Genomic DNA, 22,782 nt, shown 5'->3' on the forward strand with positions numbered 1-22,782 from the left:
CTAGCATGGTTCCAACAAAATCAACAGTTAGGATTATGACTATAATTCTTACCAATGTTTATTGAGTAAAATAAAGATAAAATGTTTGAGAAAATTTGGATGGCATTAGGGTTGTCATTTAAAATACCACAATATAAATATATAACTGTATTCCATATCCTTAATTAAAAGGTGTTCTATTTCATGAAAAACTGACCTGAGAGTGCTCTATATATTTTACCTTAAAATGCACTTGAATAGTAGAGGGAATGCAGCATCATAAACTTTAGTCTTAATAGTAATACCCATAGGTTTGAATTAGATTTTAGGAACTTTATCAAGAGAGGGAATCTAGACTCTCGAAATAACAGTGCTATATTAGAATATATTGGCATATTGGAATATAAAAAGCATTATTTTAAATACTTACCTGTTTAAAAGTGTTCTTATCTGCTTCAACACTAAGAGTTAAAACGCTAGCCAATAGCACTGAAGAGCTATCTTTGTTGAGAATATCTTGTGTGGCAGGACAATGTTCAACAGATGTGAGAAAATTAAATTCCGGATTAGTCTGATTCCCAGGCACACATAAATTATCGGCATAGAGCAATGTTCCCTCACTGTAGTTGGGAGGAATCTCAGGACCAGACTTGGAGCAGAGAACAGACCCAAAGCAGCCCCCAGCGGCGCTGGGGCTGGAAGAGCATCGAAGGCGCAGGGCAATGGCCAGAATCACCACGAGGAGGAAGAGCACAGAGACCAAGGCCAAGGCCACCACCAGGTAAAACTGCAGCTCAGCCTGGGGGTCAGTGGGCTCAGAGTGGTCACTGAGGTCCGGCAGCGCCTCCTGCAGGCTGTCCGCGAAAACCAGGAGCAGCGTGGCGGTGGCCGAGAGGGGCGGCTGTCCCCCATCGCGCACAGCAACCAGCAGGCGCTGGCGGGCCGCGTCCCTGTCGCCCAGGGCCCGCGCCGTGCGCACCTCGCCCGTGCGCAGCCCCACGCTGAAGAGTCCGGGCTCGCTGGCCTGCAGCACGTGGTAGGACAGCCAGGCGTTGTGTCCAGAGTCGGCGTCCACCGCCACCACCTTGGTGACCAGGTAGCCGGGCTGCGCGGCGCGCGGCACCGTGTCGAACAGCGCCGAGCCGTCGGGCCCCAGCGCCGGGTACAGCACCCTGGGCGCGTTGTCGTTGCGGTCGCCCACCAGCACGCGCAGGCTCACGTTGGCGCTGAGCGCGGGCGAGCCGTGGTCGCGGGCCTGCAGCGTCAGCTCGAAGGCGCGCAGCTGCTCGTGGTCGAAGGCGCGCTGCGCGAACACCACGCCGCTCTGCGCGCTCACGGACACGTAGGAGGACAGCGCGCGCGGCTCCAGGTCGCTGGCCACGATGGAGTAGGAGACGTGGCCGTTGGGCCCCAGGTCGGGGTCGGAGGCGCTGACTTGCGCGATGGAGGCTCCAGGCGGGTTGTTCTCAGCCAAGTGGACCACGTAGGAGGCCTGGTGGAAAGCAGGAGCATTGTCATTGACGTCGGTGATGCGTAGGGTAATGGTAGCGCTGGAGGAGAGGGGCGGCTTGCCCCTGTCAGTGGCTGTGATAGTGACGTTGTATTCCGGAGTCTGTTCCCTGTCCAGGGCCCCATCTGTTACTAACTTGTAGTAATTATTAGAAGAAGAATGAATTTTAAACGGAATGTCTCTACTTAAATTACATGTGACTTCTCCATTTTCCTTGGAATCCTGGTCCCGTGTTTTGAAGAGACCTACAACCATTCCTGGCTTGGAATCCTCCAAAATCTGATCAGAGAGAGAAGTGATGATTATTTCTGGGCTGTTGTCATTTTCATCTAAAACTTCTATAATTACTTTACACTGTGTAGAGAGGGATCCTCGGTCCTTTGCTTCTACATCCATGGCATATCTTTCCACATCTTCATAATCCAGGGGTTGATGAGTTACAATGTTTCCTGTAGCCGAATCCAGAGAGAACACGTGCCGGGCTGTATCAGCCACACCAAGGAATGAGTAGGTGATCTCTGCATTGACGCCTTCATCTTGATCAGTAGCGCTCACCCTCAGCACGAAGGTACCTGGGGGCACATCTTCCCGAAGGCTGACCTTGTACACATCTTGGCTGAACACAGGGGGATTATCGTTGGCATCCACCACCAGGATTCGGATCTGAATGGTGCCGCTTCTTGGCGGATCCCCGCTGTCTAAGGCTGTCAGCACCAAGTGGTGAGTGCTCTGCGTTTCTCGGTCCAGGGTCTTCTTCAATACCAATTCTGGATATTTGCCACCCTCAGGATTGTCTTTCACCACTAACGAGAAATACTCATTAGGACTTAGTTGGTATTTGCTCAGTGAATTCATACTAATATCGGGATCTTTTGCAGACTCAAGAATTGTTCCCGTCCCTAGACTGACAGATTCACTGATTTCTAAGTTTATTTCATCCTTATGGAATTGAGGAGCATGGTCATTAATATCCTCAACAACCACAATGACATGAAAAATATTTAAAGGATTTTCCACCACGGCCTCCAACTGCAATTCACATCTTCTTCTCTCTTTACATATCTGCTCACGGTCTATTCGGTCCTTCACAAGTAAGTCCCCACTCTCCGCGTCTACGTTGAAAAGCAGCTTCTCAGCGCTAACTCGCAACTTTCGAGCCGACACATCCAGGACACTGAGCCCTAGATCCTTGGCGAGATTCCCTACCACAGAGCCCTTGGCCAGCTCCTCGGGAATGGAGTAGCGGATCTGCTCGCAGAGCGCGGGGTAGAACAAAGGCAGCAGGAAGGGAAACAGTACCTGCCGCCGGCCGGCCGGACGTCTCTGCGTGCAGCTCCCTCCCATTGCGCGCTCTAGTTCTCGCTGGGTCCCAGTCTTTATAGTTGGAGAAAATGTACACTGGCGCACTGGTAAAGCATTTGGTCCAGGACAGGCGGAGCCCCCAGGCTTGGGGCTGGGAATCCGTGTGTGCTGCGGAGAGTCTGCGCAGCCAGGAGCCCCAGCGTGTAAGCGGGTTTCCTTCTCTCTGTGTTGGTGGCTGTGCTGGAAATCCCTGGCTAGAGGCTGAGGAATCCCGGGCGTCTACGCTTGCCCTGCACTGGCCGACAGCGGCGCCCAGAGGCTCCATGTGGAACCGCAGTTCAGTTTTTCTCTGCTCTATTTAAGGAAGTCTTTTTCTTTAAACGCAGGATGACCGCAACTAAAATATTTGAATCTTATTCCTCGGTGACTCCGTTTTCATCATGAAACATTTTTTTCACATGGTCAAAACTATTATATATTTTATATGTTAAAATTTTACATATATTTTGAATAGGTAGAAATATTTCTTTCAAAATCTAAAAGGTACAAAAGAATGTAGAGTGAAAAGTAGGTCTCCTATTCCATTGCCTACTGCTATCCAGTTCTTCCATCCAGAGGCAATCACTGTTGCTGCTTTTAAGAGTAATTATCCACAAAAGAAAGTACTAAAAATAAGCAAAAAACTTTTTTTTTTTTTTTGGTCTTCAATCCAGGTTTATATTTGGCTAGAAAAGTATTAATCCATCCCCCCATATTTAGGAACCAGAATACAAACACTGTCATGTTCATTACAATCATCTAAGGTGTCCTATATTGCTTCTAAATCATTATATTTTAACATATTTGCTTACAGTAGTTACCATGCTAAAAGAGTAGGGTTTTTTTAACCTGTATTTTTCAAAATAATAGAATTATTTGAAATAGATGCATACTAATTTTGACTCTCATGGGCAGAAATTTTAAATGACAGTTTCAATGATTTAAAAGTTAAAAAATAAAAGTTAATAACTATGACTCTAAAGATAATAACTATGCTCTCCTTCCACAGACATATCCTTGAACAAAAGTTGAATGACATGAAAAAAGTCATGGTCTCATAAATATTTTGAAACACATTAGGACATGATTTGACTTTACGCTACCATATTAGTTTAGAAGAATATTAGTAATAAATTATAAGAGATCAAACCAAATGCATCACTATCTTCACTTAACTAAATGGGCTCATCAGTAACTCCACTGACCATCTGTTTATAATTCTATCTACTTCTCTGCTTGTATTCCAATCTCACACAGAAATGACATCTCTTTCTTGACTTTAAGTTTATTTTGACTTTAAATTACAGAGTTCGCAGAGTTTCAGGTGGACCTTTCTTTCTCTATATAAAGAGTCATTGAAATGCTTTAGGCACACACGTTTGCCCCTGTACTTGGGAACATGTACCACTCTATCTCCCCAAATTCCAAATTATATATATATTTTCATCCTTAGAAACTGGAAAATTTAACAAAAAGTACAGAGAGAACAGAATCCCAAATTTGTTTCTACAGGCTCTCTGGAATCCCTATTGAGCAAGGAAAGTAAAATTAAAATGGTATGTCTTCTGGGACTTCCCTGGTGGTACAGTGGTTAAGAATCTGCCTGCCAATGCAGGGAACATGGTTCGATCCCTGGGCCAGGAAGATCCCACATGCCACGGAGCAACTAAGCCCGTGCACCACAACTACTGAGCCTGTGCTCTAGAGCCGGTGAGCCACACTACTGAGCCTGAGCGCCGCAACTACTGAAGCCTGGGCACCTAGAGCCCATGCTCTGCAACAAGAGAAGCCACCGCAATGAGAAGCCCGCACACCACAACGAAGAGTAGCCCCCGCTCGCCACAACTAGAGAAAGCCCGCGCGCAGCAACAAAGACCCAACGCAGCCAAAAATAAATAAATAAATAAATAAATAATTTAAAAAATGGTATGTCTCCCACATGACAGTATGAAATTGGAATCACAGGCAAAATGGATGCTGCAGTGTTACCAGGTATGTTTACACTTGAAAAAATTTAAGCACACATTGTTATGAATTGTTAATAGAATATTATTGAAAATGGGTAGGATTTCCAGTGAGGCGAATGCACTTGTTTCTGACATTTACCTATTCTTACCAGACCTGCCTTCAAAGCAAGAGGCAGGGTTGTTTAAGGGGCTGGGATTTCAACATGTAGCCACCGGGAGAACACACAAATTGACAAGACACTTCTGTATGAAAGTCCTCTCTTAGAAACTGTCAATATTATGCTCAACAAAACTATAAAATACAAGACTCCGTGAAGCTGCTCATAACAGCCTATCACAATAAACCTTCATGGGATTAGGTGAATAGTTACCAGAAAGTAAAAACAAATCAGCCTTAATAACCATCAAGTTCTACTCTTCAATGTTTCAGCAAGAAGCAAATGTCACTGAAATGGAGGGAAAAGTGAAAAAATTAAGTTTCCACCAACATGCTGCAAACCGAAAAGTAAAACCAACCATAATTTTTAAAGGAGAGAAAAGGAACAAAAATAGAACTCACTGGCACCAAAGGGGTATCTTCTATAGGAAACTTCGAATCATCTAACAAAGACTGAGGATCCTTTTTCTCACAGCTCTCCTGGCTGATGAGCGTGTCCGCGTAGTTGGGCTGCGGGAAGATCACGTGACTCTTCCGCGAGTCCGCCGTGAGCGAGACCTCGTGGGAATAGGTCTGCAGGAAAGCCCGCACCCCGTCCACGCCCACAAAGTGAGAGGCTGGTACGCCTGCCAGTCCGCCTCCAGAAGCCCGGAGCACACGCGACGTGTGCCAGTGCCTCAGCCTGAGCGCCAGCAGCACAATGACAAAGGCGAGGAAGACACAGGAAACCACGGCCACCGCCACCACCAGATACAACGTGAGGCCTGAAGCATCAGAGGCGTGCGGGACCTCCAAGCTGCCCAGATCAGCCAGGACATCTGGGATGCTATCAGCCACAGCTACGGTGAGCGTGACGGTGGCAGAGAGAGGGGGCTGCCCGTGGTCCTGGACCGCCACCACCAGGCTCTGCTTGAGCGTGTCTCTGTCCAGCAGGGCCCGCGCTGTGCGCACCTCACCCGTGTGCAACCCCACTGCGAAGAGTCCCGGCTCGCTGGCCTTGAGCAGGCGGTAGGACAGCCAGGCATTCTGGCCTGAGTCTCTGTCCACAGCCACCACCTTGGTCACCAGGTAGCCAGGCTCTGCAGAGCGGGGTGCCAGCTCCACGCCAGTGGAACCGTCGGTGGGGAGAGTGGGGTACAGGATTTCGGGCGCATTGTCATTCTGGTCCAGCACAAATATGTTCAGTGACACGTTGCTGCTGAGCGGTGGGTCCCCGCTGTCAGTGGCTGTCACCTGCATCTGCAGGTCATGAAACTGCTCAAAGTCGAAGGATCGCAGTGCATACAGTACTCCTGTGTCAGAATTGATGGAGACGTAGGAGGATAGAGGTGCCCCTTGGATAGTGTCTTCAGCCAGGGAGTAAATAACCCGAGCATTTTCTTCACTGTCTGTGTCCAGTGCAGCCACTGAGAAGATGGAGGCACCTCTGGGGTTGTTCTCTGGGATATAGGTAAAGTAGGAGATGTGAGAGAAGGTGGGTGGGTTGTCATTGATATCTGCCACTTGCAGGGTGAAGTGAGTTTCCGTGGATAGGGGTGGACTTCCTCCATCTGTGGCTCTTACTGTGATATTGTAAGAAGATACCTGTTCCCTGTCAAGGACTTTGTGTGTCACCAATCTATAATAACTGTCAATGGATTTTTCTAACTTAAATGGTAGATTCCCCAATATAGAACAGGTGACCTGCCCATTCTGCCCGGAGTCCAGATCATGCACGTTTAAAAGAGCTATAACAGTCCCCAGAGGTGAATCTTCCATCAGGGGACTAAACAGAGATGTGATCGTCACCTCTGGACTGTTGTCATTTACATCTTCTACTGTAATCAACACTTTAGCAGTTGCAAGATATGCCCCTCCATCTTCAGCTTGTATTTCTATTTCATAGAAACCTGTTTCTTCATAATCTAGATTTTCTGATAGTTTTATTTCCCCCGTATTTTTGTTTAGTTGGAATTTCAACAGTTGTGTGTCAGGTAATTTTCGGAATGAATATGTCACTTCTCCATTGGCACCTTCATCCCTGTCAGTGGCGGTGACTGTCAACAGCTGTGCACCCACAGGCAAGTTCTCGGGAACACTCACTTGGTATTCGGACAAACTGAAGACCGGAGCATTGTCATTTGTATCGAAAACAGTCACACTGATGAGGACAGTGCCAGATCGGAGAGGGTCACCCCCGTCGACGGCAGTTAGGACCAGATGGTGCATTGCCTCTTCCTCGCGATCCAGGGCGTGCTCCAGCACCAGCTCTGGGTACTTAATGCCATTGACACGGCTTTGAACTGCTAGGGAGAAGTGCTTATTGGAGCTGAGCTGGTAGCTCTGTAGGGAGTTCACGCCCACATCCGGATCAACAGCTTCCGGGAGAGGAAAACGCATTCCTGGAGCGACGTTTTCATTAATTTTTACATCTAGATTTTCTGCTTGGAATTTTGGTGCATTATCGTTGATATCAGTTACTTCTATTTCTACTCCGAAAAGTTTCACCCTATCTTCCATAAGAATGTTAAAACTCACCACACACGGCTCGCTCTGAGCGCAGAGCTCCTCCCGGTCTATCCTGCCCGCGGTTACCAAGCTGCCGCTTCGCAGGTTCAGAGCAAAGAGCTGCGTCCTACCTCTGGAGACGATGCGGACTCGGCGCTCCGCCAGCTCCCGGGGCTCCAGCCCCAGGTCTTTGGAGATGCTGCCCACAAAAGAGCCTTTCTCTAACTCCTCGGGAACGGAGTAGCGGATCTGCCGAGCTTCGGCCTGCCACGGCATACAGAGGAAAAGGCAGAGCTGGACCAGCGCGCTGCGGTCGGAGCTATTCCTTTGAGCGGCCATTGTTGTCTGGTGACGGAATTCTCGCTGAGTCCTCACTGGGCACGCTGTGTGTTTTGGCTGGGTCCTTTTTCCTTCTCTGGCTGCAGGGAGTCTCTGCAGCCTGCGCACCTTAAATTCTGGACTGAGTTTCGCTGCATCCCTGGAGGCTGTTTGCAGGAACTGTGGAGATTTGTGTAGTTGGAGTCCTGAGAATCCGGATTGAGCGCTTGCTGCGGTTCTCTCCTAGTGGGTGAACAGCGGCGCTCAGAGTCCTCAGAAGTTACTGCACCCACTGTGTATGCAATAGAAAACAAACGCTACTCTATTTTTTGTTGTATATTTTATTTTATTTTACATTACTTCTTTGGTTTCTCAACTGACATCCTTAAATCAACTACTATTTGTAGTTTTCTTACTCGGTGGAATAAAGTGGAATGAAAGTACCTCAAAGTATTAAATGATAATAGTTGATTAAATATATATTTGCAACACTCATTTTCCCAATAGAAATATATCCACTTTAAAAGGTAATGCTTACTTTCTTTCCTATGAGCTTCTAGCTATATTCAGAAAATTCTTACAATTTAATTTGAAATTCTGATTTAAATGGTCCATCTGTGTTTAGTAGACATTTATACAGAGACTATGAGATATACCCCTTAAAATTTCACTTAGAATTTTTAAATTTTAGATTGATCAATCAACTAATTAATTATATTTGTTTAGCATTATGATTGTGTAAAAAGTTTTCAATTTTTTCTAAAATAGTTTTCCTGAGCCTCAATGAATTTTTTGAAAAATATATATTTTTATTACAGACATATATTATTAGAAGTTAACTTGACCTATTTAAATGAGTTGAGCTGGTAATCACAAACTAAAAGGAACATGTCTGTATTGCAGTGGGAAGAGAAATACATACAAGTGCTACAATTTTAAAAAAGGAGTTAGAAATAGTGATGTAGGTTTTTGAAAAATACGTATTTATGTCAAATGACCTGTTTTCACCAGGGCGTTGATGCCTATATAAATAATCTCTTCTTTGCATGTTGTATGGAAGCCCAAAATAAAGTGGCGTACACATCTTCAGTTGTATATCCCCACCAACCCAGTAGTAGTTCTTTCCTCAAAGAGAAGGAGTTTGGAGGTTGAATTCTTTCATGCAGAGAGAACAGGTTGTTCAGAAACGTTTATGTCCCTTTGCCCCCAAGTATAGAACTCTTCAAAGATTTTACCTTTTGTCTTCAAAGATTGTATATCAGACAATCAGAGACAGAGATTGAGCACAGAACACAATAGCATTTCATTTGCTTTCTTGAAAACTCCTTATCTTGCAATGTAGAGAAAACAGGATTGGGAAAGAGTACAATTTGAGCACCAAGAAAAGTAAAAGGAAAGCCAGAAAGACCAAAAATTGAAGAGAAAAATTCCTCTAGGGTAGTTAGTATTAAGATTTTGGGCCCACAGAAAACCTGGCAATGGAATCAAAGTGTTGACTCCTCTACCAAGAAAAATGCATACATCTGTAACTTTACATGCAATTTCAGGAATTCGTGGATCCACTCACCATGCCCCCTCAAATGCTTACAGTTTTAAAAATTGTTAAAATAAATGAAGATACCCAAATGCACATACAAGATTATTTGTACTACATGTTTCTTTGAAATGAGCACCTGCTTGGATATTTAATGAGTAGCTAATATTATTAAACTTTAAAAAAAACATATAAATAGGGTATGGAAATTTCAACTTAAATCTCAGCAGATTTGAATAGGTTATTATTTATTTATTTAAATTTATTTATTTATTTATTTGGTAAGAAGCCAAGACCACAGCCTCTGTTTTGCTAATCTAAGCTTGACAAGATATCTCCAATTCTTTCTGAATTATAGAGCAATTTATGAACCATGTAAGTCTTGAAAATGTACTCAGCAAAAACTGAACATTGAGAAGACAAGACAGTAATTAGTTGTGTATTTTCTAAATATGATTCTAGATGTAAGAGTGAAATAGTATGCCCAAAATATGAAAAAAATAGTAGAATGTTACAGAAGACAAAAAAATGAAACTCACCGGTGTTAAGGTCTCAGGATGTGAAGTCAAATCATTCCCACTCTGAAGTGGAATTAAGGCCCCAGGAGAATCACCACAAACTATGTCTTGAGTGGAATGCAAAGGATCACTACATCTTAGAAAATTAAACTCTGTCTTTCCAGTATGGGCAACGCACAGATTGTAGGAATAAGGTAAAGTTCCTTCACTGTAGTTGGGGGGAACCACGGGTCCAGACTTGACACAGACACCAGGCTGAAAGCAGCGCCATACAGAGGGGCTGGAAGAGCAACGAAGGTGTAGGGCAATGGCCAGAATCACCGCGAGGAGGAAGAGCACCGAGATCAAGGCCAAGGCCACCACCAGGTAAAACCGCAGCTCAGCCTGGGGGTCAGTGGGCTCAGGGTGGTCACTGAGGTCCGGCAGCGCCTCCTGCAGGCTGTCCGCGAAAACCAGGAGCAGCGTGGCGGTGGCCGAGAGGGGCGGCTGTCCCCCATCGCGCACAGCAACCAGCAGGCGCTGGCGGGCCGCGTCCCTGTCGCCCAGGACCCGCGCCGTGCGCACCTCGCCCGTGCGCAGCCCCACGCTGAAGAGTCCGGGCTCGCTGGCCTGCAGCACGTGGTAGGACAGCCAGGCGTTGTGTCCAGAGTCGGCGTCCACCGCCACCACCTTGGTGACCAGGTAGCCGGGCTGCGCGGCGCGCGGCACCGTGTCGAAGAGCGCCGAGCCGTCGGGCCCCAGCGCCGGGTACAGCACCCTGGGCGCGTTGTCGTTGCGGTCGCCCACCAGCACGCGCAGGCTCACGTTGGCGCTGAGCGCGGGCGAGCCGTGGTCGCGGGCCTGCAGCGTCAGCTCGAAGGCGCGCAGCTGCTCGTGGTCGAAGGCGCGCTGCGCGAACACCACGCCGCTCTGCGCGCTCACGGACACGTAGGAGGACAGCGCGCGCGGCTCCAGGTCGCTGGCCACGATGGAATAGGAGACGTGGCCGTTGGGCCCCAAGTCTGGGTCTGAAGCGCTAACTTGGGCGATGGAGGCTCCAGGCGGGTTGTTTTCTGCCACGTGGACCACGTAGAAGGCTTGGTGGAAAATCGGAGCGTTGTCGTTGATGTCCGTGATTTGCAGAGTGATGGTAGTGCTGCTGGAGAGGGGTGGCTTGCCCCTGTCAGTGGCTGTGATGGTGACGCTGTATTCCAGAGTCTGCTCTCGGTCTAGGGCCCCATCTGTCACCAGCTTGTAGTAATTATTAGAAGAAGAATAAATCTTGAACGGAACATCTCTTCCTATATGACAGGTGACTTCTCCATTTCCTCCGGAATCCCGGTCCCGTGTTTTGAAGAGGGCAACAACCATTCCTGGAAGAGAACCCTCCAAAATCTCATCAGAGAGAGAAGTGATGATTATTTCTGGACTGTTGTCGTTTTCATCTAGGATATCTATGATTACTTTACATTGAGTAGAGAGACCACCTCCGTCCTTTGCTTCCACTTCCATGGTGTATCTTTCTATATCCTCAAAATCCAATGACTGGTTATTCTTAATCAGGCCTGTTTTCTCATCCAGTGAGAACATGTGCCTTGTACTCTGAGCAGTGCTCCTGAAGTAGTAGTGTATTTCAGCATTGGCCCCCTCATCCTGGTCAGTGGCTGTCACCAGCAACACGGAGGACCCAGGGGGTAGATTTTCACTAACGCTGATTCTATATTCATCTTTGCTGAACACTGGGGGGTTATCATTGGTGTCCTTGACAGATACTTCTATATGAGCGGTGGCACTTCGTGGCGGGCCCCCTCCATCCAAGGCAGTCAATATCAAACTATGGGACCGCTGCTCTTCCCGGTCTAGGGGTTTCTCCAAAGATAACTCTGGGTATTTGCCACCATCGGAATTAACTCTAACCATTAATGAGAAATAAGGGTTAGGACTTAACTGATAATCTTTAACTGAGTTTGTGTTTATATCAGGGTCAGTGGCAGGGTCAAGGGATATTCGTGCACCTGAAGATACAGATTCAAAAATTTCTAAATGTATTTCCTTTTTATCGAATTGAGGAGCATGGTCATTAATATCCTCAACAACCACGATGATATGAAAAATATTTAAAGGATTTTCCACCACGGCCTCCAACTGCAATTCACACCTTCTTCTCTCTTTACATATCTGCTCACGGTCTATTCGGTCCTTCACAAGTAAGTCCCCACTCTCCGCGTCTACGTTGAAAAGCAGCTTCTCAGCGCTAACTCGCAACTTTCGAGCCGACACATCCAGGACACTGAGCCCTAGATCCTTGGCGAGATTCCCTACCACAGAGCCCTTGGCCAGCTCCTCGGGAATGGAGTAGCGGATCTGCTCGCAGAGCGCGGGGTAGAACAAAGGCAGCAGGAAGGGAAACAGTACCTGCCGCCGGCCGGCCGGACGTCTCTGCGTGCAGCTCCCTCCCATTGCGCGCTGTAGTTCTCGCTGGGTCCCAGTCTTTCCGGAAAGCCAAAGAAAATGCAATCCACGGCGTCACTGGAAGAGCTTTCGGCCCAGGACAGGCGGAGCTGGGAATCCGTTTGTGCTGGGCAGAGCCTTCCCGGCCAGGAGCCTGAGTGCGTGAGCAGGTTTCCCTCTCTCTGTGTTGGTGGCTGCGCAGGAAATCCCGGACTGGAGGCTGAGGAATCCCGAGCGTCAGCGCTTGCCCTGCACTGGCCGACAGCGGCGCCCAGAGGCCTCGTGTGGAACCGCAGCCTGACATTTTCGTCTTGAATACAATTTATCTCCAGAATGTGTGTGTGTATATATATAGTTATGTAATTGCCCCAAATTTCAGTTTTAACAGAGTATACGGCAGATGGCTGCATACTTAGTTTTTCAAGAAATTTATTGTGGAAAATTTCAAACTTATACAAAAGTAGGGAGCCTTTTTATTGAACCTTCATATACCCATCACCCAACTACAACGATGATCAACACAAGGTCATCTTTGCTTACTCTTTATTTAATTCCCTCATTATCTTGAAGCAAATCCAAGATATTTTAATTACCTCTTCTTTAAAGACAAGACACGAAGATGAGGAAGAATTTTATCCTTAAGCCTATTATATTATATAATCTGTTACCGATGCAAAAGTCCTGCCTCATTTAAGAAAACTGGAACTCAGCATTTTCCAGTCTGCCCAGTCATCGATCCAAAGAACCTTGTGTTCTGTTTTTAAAGGCAAGTGACATTTTTATGGCAGAGACTAGTAGTTACCTACCATGACATACAAGCCTTTGTCAATATCTGTTATTACATTTTTTCCAAATTAACCATATTTTAATATTTATGTATACTAAGTACTAAAAGTTACTCCCCAAGACAGAAACTTTAAGTGACAGTTTTCCTACTGCATGGTTAAAATATGACCCTGAAGGATGCTTTGTTTTTTTCCTACTAGCTTAGGAATAAAGAGTATTTGAAATAATTATAATGTCTGTATGTCATAATGGATTTCCAGACATGTTAGCCCTCATATTCAGCATGTTCAGAATAGAATTTTGAGTCAATTTCAAAGCTTATTTTCAAAGTCTCCTACAATGCCATTTATTACTTGAAATAACATTGTGTTTAAAATCACATTACATAATACATTATTCTTTTCCTTATGTCTAAAAGCCAGTAAAATATTCTTAGAATCTCCACAGGAGTTCCTGAGAATATTTTCCTAAATCATCTCTCATAACCAGACTTATTTCTAGCCTCAAAAGTTGGAGGATTGAGCCATAAAAAACAGTTGAAGAATAATTTTTATTTCCTATGTTTTGTCTTCTCACAGGGTCCAGTCTAAGAAACCCCTCTTCAGCAAGCATAAACTATAGGAGGTTTCAAATTATTAATAATCTGATATTATAGTGTTAGGAAATCAACAGCTCTGAGGATGAGAACAAATGATGTTAAAATTTTTCACTATTAAAAGAATAAAGCATCCCTTTCTAGGATTTGGAAATGGATGATATTTGAAGTTCGAATTATCCTCCGAAATGATCTTTAAATGAAAACAACCTCTACAAACATGTGGACGGAAACACGTCACCTCTAAGGGGTGTTGTCCTGTCACAGAAACAGAAAAGAAGTACTGAGTCTGGGCTTTCAGTTGTTTTTCCAAGAAGAATGCATTTCTTATTAATTTACCCTTACAAAAATAGCATCGGCTGCAGAAATGTATTTAGAGTAAGAATTTCACAATGTGGCCATTGGAGATAACAATAGTAACAAATTTCAGGAATGGAAACCAGTCCTAAGAATTAGTAGTGAACCGTGGTAACCACTGAAGCAACCTCACCCAAAGAGCCACGCCCAATGCCTGATAATGAGAGCAGTCCCAAGAGGAAGGTTTTCACTAACCTTAGGTTAATCATTATGAGAAAGCAAAAATTATATCAACGATGTAACCAAAAAATGCCTCCTATAGATGTTAGAGCAAAAATTAGGCCCAGTGAAAATTTAAACGAGAAATTGTTAATAGTGAGAAATATTTACAGTGAGAAATATGTTAATATCAACTTATCCTAAAGTGCCAACACTTAAATAGAAAACCAATTTTTTTTAAAGTAAAGGAAAAATTGAACTCACTGGAACCAAAGGGGTGTCTTCTATAGGAAACCTGGAATCATCTGAAGCGCACAAAGGCTCGCTTTTCTCACAGCTCTCCTGGCTGACGAGCGTGTCCGCGTAGTTGGGCTGCGGGAAGATCACGTGACTCTGCCGCGAGTCAGCGGTGAGCCAGGCCTCGTGGGAATAGGTCTGCAGGAAAGCCCGCACCCCGTCCACGCCCACGAAGTGAGAGGCGGGCACACCCGCTAACCCGCCTCCTGAAGCCTGGAGCAGGCGCGACGTGTGCCAGCGCCTCAGCCTGAGCGCCAGCAGCACAATGACAAAGGCGAGGAAGACGCAGGAGACCGCGGCCACCGCCACCACCAGGTACAGCGTGAGGCCTGAGTCGTCGGGGCTGGCGGGAGACTCAAGGCTGCCTAGTTCAGCGAGGATGTCGGGGATACTGTCAGCCACGGCCACGGTGAGCGAAACAGTGGCAGAGAGAGGGGGCTGGCCGTGGTCCTGGACCGCCACCACCAGGCTCTGCTTGAGCGCGTCTCTGTCCAGCAGGGCCCGCGCTGTGCGCACCTCGCCCGTGTGCAGCCCCACCGTGAAGAGACTTGGCTCGCTGGCCTTGAGCAGGCGGTAGGACAGCCAGGCGTTCTGGCCCGAGTCTCTGTCCACTGCCACCACCTTGGTCACCAGGTATCCGGGCTTTGCGGAGCGGGGTGCCAGCTCCACGCCCGTGGAGCCATCGGTGGGAAGCATGGGGTACAGGATTTCTGGCATATTGTCGTTCTGGTCCAGCACGAACAAGCTCAGTGACACGTTGCTGCTGAGAGGTGGGTCCCCGCTGTCGCTTGCCCTCACCTGCATTTGAAGATCGCGAAATTGCTCATAGTCGAAGGAGTGCAGCGCGTATAGCACACCAGTGTTGGAGTTGATGGAGACATAGGAGGAGAGAGGCGCCCCTTGGATGGTGTCTTCGACTAAGGAGTAAACAACCCGAGCATTCTCATTGCTGTCGGGGTCGTGGGCTGTCACCGAGAAGATGGAGGTGCCTCTAAGGTTGTTCTCAGGGAGATAGACTGAGTAGGAGGTTTGAGAGAAGGAGGGTGGATTGTCGTTGACGTCGACCACGTGCAGGGTGATGTGAATTTCCATGGACAGGGATGGTGTTCCTCTGTCTGTTGCGGTCACTGTGATGTTATATTCAGAGGTTTTTTCTCGGTCAAGATTTTGGACTGTCAACAATCTATAATAATCTTCTACTGACTTTTCTAATTGAAAAGGTAGAATCTCCTTGATGGAACAGACAACTTGGCCATTCTTCCCAGAGTCTCGGTCATGTGCATTGAAAAGAACAATTACTGTTCCTTGAGGAGCATCTTCCCTCACTGGACTAAACAAAGATGTAATGGTCACTTCGGGTCTATTGTCATTGACATCTTCCACTGAAATGAGCACTTTGGTCCGATCTTTCAATGCCCCACCATCTTCAGCCTGTATTTCCATGTCATAAAATGCACATTCTTCATAATCTAAACTCTTTGCTGTTGATATTTCGCCAGTATTTCCATTAAGCTGGAATAACGGAGATTGTTTTTCACTAATTTTCCAGAATTTATAAGCCACTTCTCCATTGGTTCCCTCATCCGGGTCGCTAGCGCTTACAGTAAGCAGCCGGGTGCCCGGGGGCACGTTCTCTGGGACTTTCACTCGGTAAACCGGTTGAGCAAAAACCGGGGCATTGTCGTTTGTATCCAACACTGTCACTCGGATGTGCACTGTGCTGGAGCGACGCGGTTCGCCGCCATCGGAGGCGACGAGGACCAGATGATGAGCAGCGTCCTCCTCGCGGTCCAGGGCGCGCTCCAGCACCAGCTCTGGGCTTATAGTTCCGTCGTCCCCAGTTTGCACGTCCAGGGAGAAGTGGTGATTGGGGCTGAGCTGATAGCTCTGCAGGGAATTCAAGCCCACATCGGGGTCAACAGCCTCTGGGAGTGGATAACGTGTTCCGGGCAAAGCAATTTCGTTAATTTTTACTTCCAGATTTTCGACCTGGAATTTCGGATTATTATCGTTGATATCAGTTACTTCTACTTCTATTCCGTGAAGCTGCACCCTGTCTTCAACCAGGACTTTAAAGTTCACCAGACACCGCGCGCTCTGAGCGCAGAGCTCCTCCCGGTCTATCCTGCCCGCGGTGACCAAGCTGCCGCTTCGCGGGTTCAGAGCAAAGAGCTGCGTCCTACCTCTGGAGACGATGCGGACTCCCCGCTCCGCCAGCTCGCGGAGCTCCAGCCCCAGATCCTTGGAGATATTCCCCACGATATAGCCTTCTTCTGTCTCTTCAGGTACCGAGTAGCGGATCTGGCTAGCCCCGGTCTCCCACAGCCTCCCCAGGAAAAGGCACAACAGGACCAGTCTTCTGTGGTGCAGGCGATTCGTTGGAGCGGCCATTGTTGCTTCACTAAAGATTTTTTAAATAATAATTTCTGTGATCGCTGATTCCTTAGGCTCTGTTTTCCTCCTGCAGATTATGATGATCTTTTTTCTCAGGAGAAACCCGTAGTGTCCCAGGCTAAGAGGCTGAGTTATGTTGCAGCCCCGGAGTCGGTTTGTGGGATCCGAGCGGCTTTGTGCAGTTGCAGATCCTAATATCCAGACGGAGCGCTGATTGAGCTTTTCTTAGAGTTGGTGAACAGCGGCGCTCAGAGTCCTAAGCCGTTACTACACCCACCCACTCAAGTATTGAGATATGCAATACTTCTGTTATAGATGACTGAAAAAGAAAACACTACTCTCTAACGATTATGATTTTAGATTTCTCTAATTGTGTCGTGCATTCATATTTCAAATGCAATTACCATTTGTGGATATTTTAGTTGGAAATGAAGTGGAATGAAATTCTATTAAATGTCACTTTGGTATCAAACAAACTTAACTCTCATTTTTGCTAGAATTTTGTTCTCTCTCTCTAGATATGTAAATTATTCAAATTTCCTTTTTTATAATGTTTCAAATACTTTCTATAGGTCATTATTTATTTTCTGAAGTAATTAGAATGTGCAATCCTCTTTGGAAATACATTCATATTTTTCTTAATTTTATATGTATGCTTATATATGTATAGTACATAATCATATTGAATGAATATATGGATTATTCACCTTGAAGCTATTTTATAAGGCTAATTCATTTTCATAGTGAAATTCCTGGAGTAAGGTCTCCTTAAGATTTTCTTTACAAAAATTTAATTAGGCAATGGTACTAGATTTTATCACCTAATATTGCTAAACTTTAAATGGATTGGGTTTTTAAATTTTACATAGTTATGATTGTTAAACTTTTATGCTATTAAAATTTTTTAATATTTAGTTTTCTGTGTGAATTCATAGTGCATGCACAGCTTATGGCATCTGGAAGATTCAGATGAACATACATTGAAAAGTAAGTTTCCATTTCAATTCTTCCATCAAGAAATTATGCAATTTTAACCTAATTTTACACCTCCTATTAAAAGGGTCATCTAAATTTATGTAATAATTTGGGGAAAAGAACACAAGATGTAGAATGAATTATTACCACAAAAAGTAAAAAGTAAGTACCACAATAAGAAATTTCTTTCAGCAATTTGTAAAGAAACTATTTACTGAAGCAGTTCCTAGCAAAAAGACTGATACTTATGTAACGGGACCTTTGTATGTGCTTGAAATTAGTAGGTTTTGCCTTTAAAATGGAAAATTCAGAATTCTCCTTCCCTCCTACAGATAGAAGAAGGATGAGAAAACCTCCAGTCACTAATGTTTAGGGCTCCAAGGAATAAAACAAATCCAGTGACCTTCCCCCCTTTCTTCTTCAAAACATGTAGGTTGGGAATGAGAGCACGTTATGGAGGCAACAGCATTTCCTTTTCTTTTACCAAGTATCTCCTTATGTTAACTATAAAGAAGAAGAGAATTCTGTATTCAAGAAAACTTGAAGGAACTTAGATAATGACTTCGACTTTCTGATGAATTCACTGAGTCACTCTCTCTCACACACACATCACACAGTATTTTTTCTTAAAATTTTAAGGACTTCAAAGACTCACAAATACGTAGATTTAAGGAACTAGACATGAGGAATAAATATAAGAAAGGGATGGAAACTGTACCAATGAAATCAGTGAAAGAAGATACCTAGTAGTACTTTTTTTGCTTTAAAGAATGAATTGATTGCCTACTTTAAATCTGATGTTTACTTATATATAATAAACATTTAAATATGTTAAATAAAGAATGAGAAAAATCAATGGGTAAATTTCATTAGCTTAGAAAAAAGGTAAGAAATTGGCAAAAGACTTTTGCGGCAAAGCAAAGAGCATACTCTCTCTTCTTTGTAAATCCGAACTGAGTAACATAACTCTATTTTACGTCACATGCTTACCCAAGTCACCATTCCCCATGAAGATTGGATATACAGCTTTCTGATGAGCTATAATATTCCTAAGACAACTCACTAGATTAAAAATATAATATATTTTCATATGAATAAACAAAATTGTGAAGATGATGAAAAGGAGTAGACACTTAAATGGAACTCACCGCCATTAGAGTTTCAGGATGGGAAGTTGACTCACTGGAATTACAAAGTGGAAATAAGGTCCCAGATGAATCACCACAAAGTATGTCTTTTCCTGAACTCAACTGCTCATTACATTTTAGAAAATTAAACTCTGTCTTTCCAGTATGGGCAACGCACAGATTGTAGGAATAAGGTAAAGTTCCTTCACTGTAGTTGGGGGGAACCACGGGTCCAGACTTGACACAGACACCAGGCTGAAAGCAGCCCCAGGCAGCAGGGCTGGAGGAGCGTCGAAGGTGTAGGGCGACCGCCAGAATCACTGCCAGGAGGAAGAGCACCGAGATCAAGGCCAAGGCTACCACCAGGTAAAACTGCAGCTCAGCCTGGGGGTCAGAGGGCGCGGGGCGGTCACTGAGGTCCGGTAGCGCCTCCTGCAGGCTGTCCGCGAAAACCAGGAGCAGCGTGGCGGTGGCCGAGAGGGGCGGCTGTCCCCCATCGCGCACAGCAACCAGCAGGCGCTGGCGGGCCGCGTCCCTGTCGCCCAGGGCCCGCGCCGTGCGCACCTCGCCCGTGCGCAGCCCCACGCTGAAGAGTCCGGGCTCGCTGGCCTGCAGCACGTGGTAGGACAGCCAGGCGTTGTGTCCAGAGTCGGCGTCCACCGCCACCACCTTGGTGACCAGGTAGCCGGGCTGCGCGGCGCGTGGCACCGTGTCGAAGAGCGCCGAGCCGTCGGGCCCCAGCGCCGGGTACAGCACCCTGGGCGCGTTGTCGTTGCGGTCGCCCACCAGCACGCGCAGGCTCACGTTGGCGCTGAGCGCGGGCGAGCCGTGGTCGCGGGCCTGCAGCGTCAGCTCGAAGGCGCGCAGCTGCTCGTGGTCGAAGGCGCGCTGCGCGAACACCACGCCGCTCTGCGCGCTCACGGACACGTAGGACGACAGCGCACGCGGCTCCAGGTCGCTGGCCACGATGGAGTAGGAGACGTGGCTGTTGGGCCCTAGGTCGGGGTCGGAGGCGCTTACTTGCGCGATGGAGGCTCCAGGCGGGTTGTTCTCGGCCACGTCGACCACGTAGGAGGCCTGGTGGAAAACAGGAGCGTTGTCGTTGACGTCAGTAATATGCAAGGTGACACTTGTGCTGGTGGAGAGGGGCGGCTTGCCCTTGTCGGTGGCTGTGATGGTGACATTGTACTCCGGCGTCTGTTCTCGGTCCAGGGTCCCGTCTGTTACCAACTTGTATGAATGTTTGGACGAAGGGATTATCTGAAAAGGTACTTCACCCTCTAATCGACAATTAACCTCCCCGTTCTCCCCGGAATCTCTGTCATGTATTTTGATCAAAGCAATGAGCGTTCCCGGCACTGCGTTTTCCAGAATCATTTCGACTAGGGAATGGAACGTAACATCTGGCCTGTTGTCATTTTCATCTTGAATGTTAATTTCAACTGTACATTGTGCAACCAGTCCTCCGCCATCCCTCCCTTCCACCACGATAGAATATTCCTTGATTTCTTCAAAATCCAGTGTGTTTAGAGTTGTAATTTCCCCATTCTTTGAATTCAGACCGAAGACTTGCCCGGTCCTGTAGAAGGAATAAGTGATTTCTGAGTTGACGCCCTCGTCCTGGTCGGTGGCTGACACCTGCAACACAGTGGTGCCTGGGGGCATGTTTTCTCCAAGGCTGACTCGATATACGTCCTGGCTAAATACCGGGGGGTTATCATTGGCATCAGTGACCTGGATCCGGAGCTCAGTAGTGCCGTTTAGGGGTGGATCTCCACGGTCTGAGGCCGTCAAGACTAAACGATGATAACCCTGTTGTTCCCGATCTAAGGGTTTCTCCAATACCAGTTCCGGGTATTTACTACCATCTTGTTTCTCCTTATTGATCAACGAGAAACTAGGGCTAAGAGAGAGTTTGTAAGTCTGCAGAGAGTTCAAGCCAATATCTGCATCTTCCGCGACTTCTAATATAAATCGCGTGCCTGGCAGCGTAGACTCACTTATTTGTAGCTCAAAGGAATTTTGCGTGAATTTTGGTGTGTGGTCATTAACATCCTCGATCTCCACATTCACATGATAAAAGTTCAATGGATTTTCAGCAACAGCCTCAAATTCTAGAGCACAAGCTGGCTTCTTCCCGCATATCTGCTCCCGGTCTAGCCTGCTGCTAACAAGTAACTCCCCGCTCTCTGCGCTCACAGTGAAGTAAGGCTTCTCCGAACTGACCCGCAGTTTTCGAGTCGGTAACTCGTGGACACTGAGTCTCAGGTCCTTGGCGAGGTTCCCCACCACCGAGCCCTCTGGCATCTCCTCGGGAATCCTGTAGCGGATCTGCTCAGAGAGCGCCAGGCAGAACAAAGACAGCAGGAACGGAAAGAGCACTGGCCGCCTCTCAGCCCAGCCCCTCTCCCCAGCTCCGCTCCCCATCCCTCTTGCTCCCCTCAGTTTGCTCACCGGCTTGGAGACGCCGGATTACAAACAATCTCTGTGCTGCAGTTGTCCGGAGCTCCGAACAGCTTTATTCCGGCGTGGGGGGTCAGGCAGGGTTTCTTCTTCTCCAGAGGAGGAAGCGGTGGAAAGGCTAGCGAGTCTGAGATGGGAAAGTGCGCTGCGTCTGCGCGAGGAGGTCGCCAGCACCAAGCTCTCCACTTTGGCCAACAGCGGCGCCCAGAGTCCGCACTAGGAAACTGCAGCCCCCGCTGCTTACGTTTAAACAGCTAAAATAATTATAACCGTGTGCCTAATATAATAAGCCATATTTTTATGTTAATATATTTAATACCTTAAATTATCAAGACTTCCTTAAGGTATCTTTTCTCTTGTTTCCAAATTATTAGAAATATCATGTTGGGCCTGTATACAAACTTACATATATTGGTCCATTTATTTCACCATTCTACAAACATACATTGAACTTTTGCTTTGTGCTAAGTACTGTCCTTGTCAGTGGCCATATAACAAAGAATAAGACACAGGTCTTGCCCTCAGAGAGTTTATTGTCTGCTAATTTCACGAATCATTTCTGTTTATTAGCTATGATATATAAAAAAAATTTTAAGCTTCTTTCACTGATTCCTATGTTTACTCCCAACATTTCTACATACTTAATGCTATTTCATATCACATATATTAGAGAAATCAATATTGTTGAAAATTATTTTGTAAAATTGTGTAATTTTGTACCAATCCTCAAACATCTCCTTCTGATAATCTCAACACTCTCTTTACAAAATAATTTCTTTTTACTCTTCTATCTCAAGAAGTATTCATTCAAAAACACTGTCCCTATGATGTAGCCAGGATATTATTTACTGTACCTCCTACTTCATATCTCAAAATTAACTGGCTTATGTCATACCCAATATCACATATAAATTCATCCTTAAAATGTATTGAAATGTTAGTCTAGCCTTCAATACAAAGTCACAAAGGGATATTCTAATAGAATGCATTAGTTCCTTATCTATGTACTTATGTTATACTAAAGTAATGGCTTCAGAATTGGAGGAATTGAAGTCATGGTAAATGTATTTACATAAATTCACTGAATGTAGTGACACCTCTTCTAATTAGTTTACTCCATTTGTTAAAAATTTTTTTTGCAATTAGTGAATGCTTTGAGCAAGAGTATTGGGGCAACTTTCCACACGCTTTTTAAATTTGCAAAGTGTCAACAAAATAGTTGTCTCCTCAAGTGACTGTACACCCAAACACTACAGAAAATATGAAGTTAACTCCTACCCACTGTATACGCAAAATTGGAGGGAACATAGCACAATCCCTGGGAAATGTCCTTTTAATTACTAACGAATAATTCATTGTGATTTCCACTCTCATCTGATGACAAATCA

At 45.9% G+C, this 22,782-nt stretch overlaps 2 protein-coding genes across 2 annotated transcripts in view; both read right to left on the reverse strand.

The window, feature by feature from the left end:
- LOC309657693 (uncharacterized protein) overlaps window positions 1–22,782 on the reverse strand; it is a gene marked incomplete at its 3' end in the record, with an annotated part of 126,622 nt that overhangs the window by 84,783 nt on the left and 19,057 nt on the right. Inside the window, exons 3-4 of the mRNA XM_082455517.1 lie at window positions 19,110–21,262; window positions 14,403–16,845 (exon numbers count right to left, since the gene is read on the reverse strand). Of these exons, the coding sequence (XP_082311643.1) occupies window positions 14,403–16,845; window positions 19,110–21,262 (4,596 nt within the window). The remainder of the gene's footprint in view (window positions 1–14,402; window positions 16,846–19,109; window positions 21,263–22,782) is intronic.
- LOC309657103 (protocadherin gamma-B7-like) lies at window positions 398–5,308 on the reverse strand (the record flags this gene model as incomplete). The annotated part of the gene is made up of 1 exon (XM_082454140.1): window positions 398–5,308. Exon 1 carries the CDS (start codon window positions 2,831–2,833, stop codon window positions 398–400), a length of 2,436 nt encoding a protein of 811 aa, XP_082310266.1. The 5' UTR covers window positions 2,834–5,308.

The sequence above is a fragment of the Balaenoptera physalus genome, assembly GCF_965194825.1.
Source record: "Balaenoptera physalus genome assembly, chromosome: 3".
Classification (NCBI taxonomy): domain Eukaryota; kingdom Metazoa; phylum Chordata; class Mammalia; order Artiodactyla; family Balaenopteridae; genus Balaenoptera; species Balaenoptera physalus.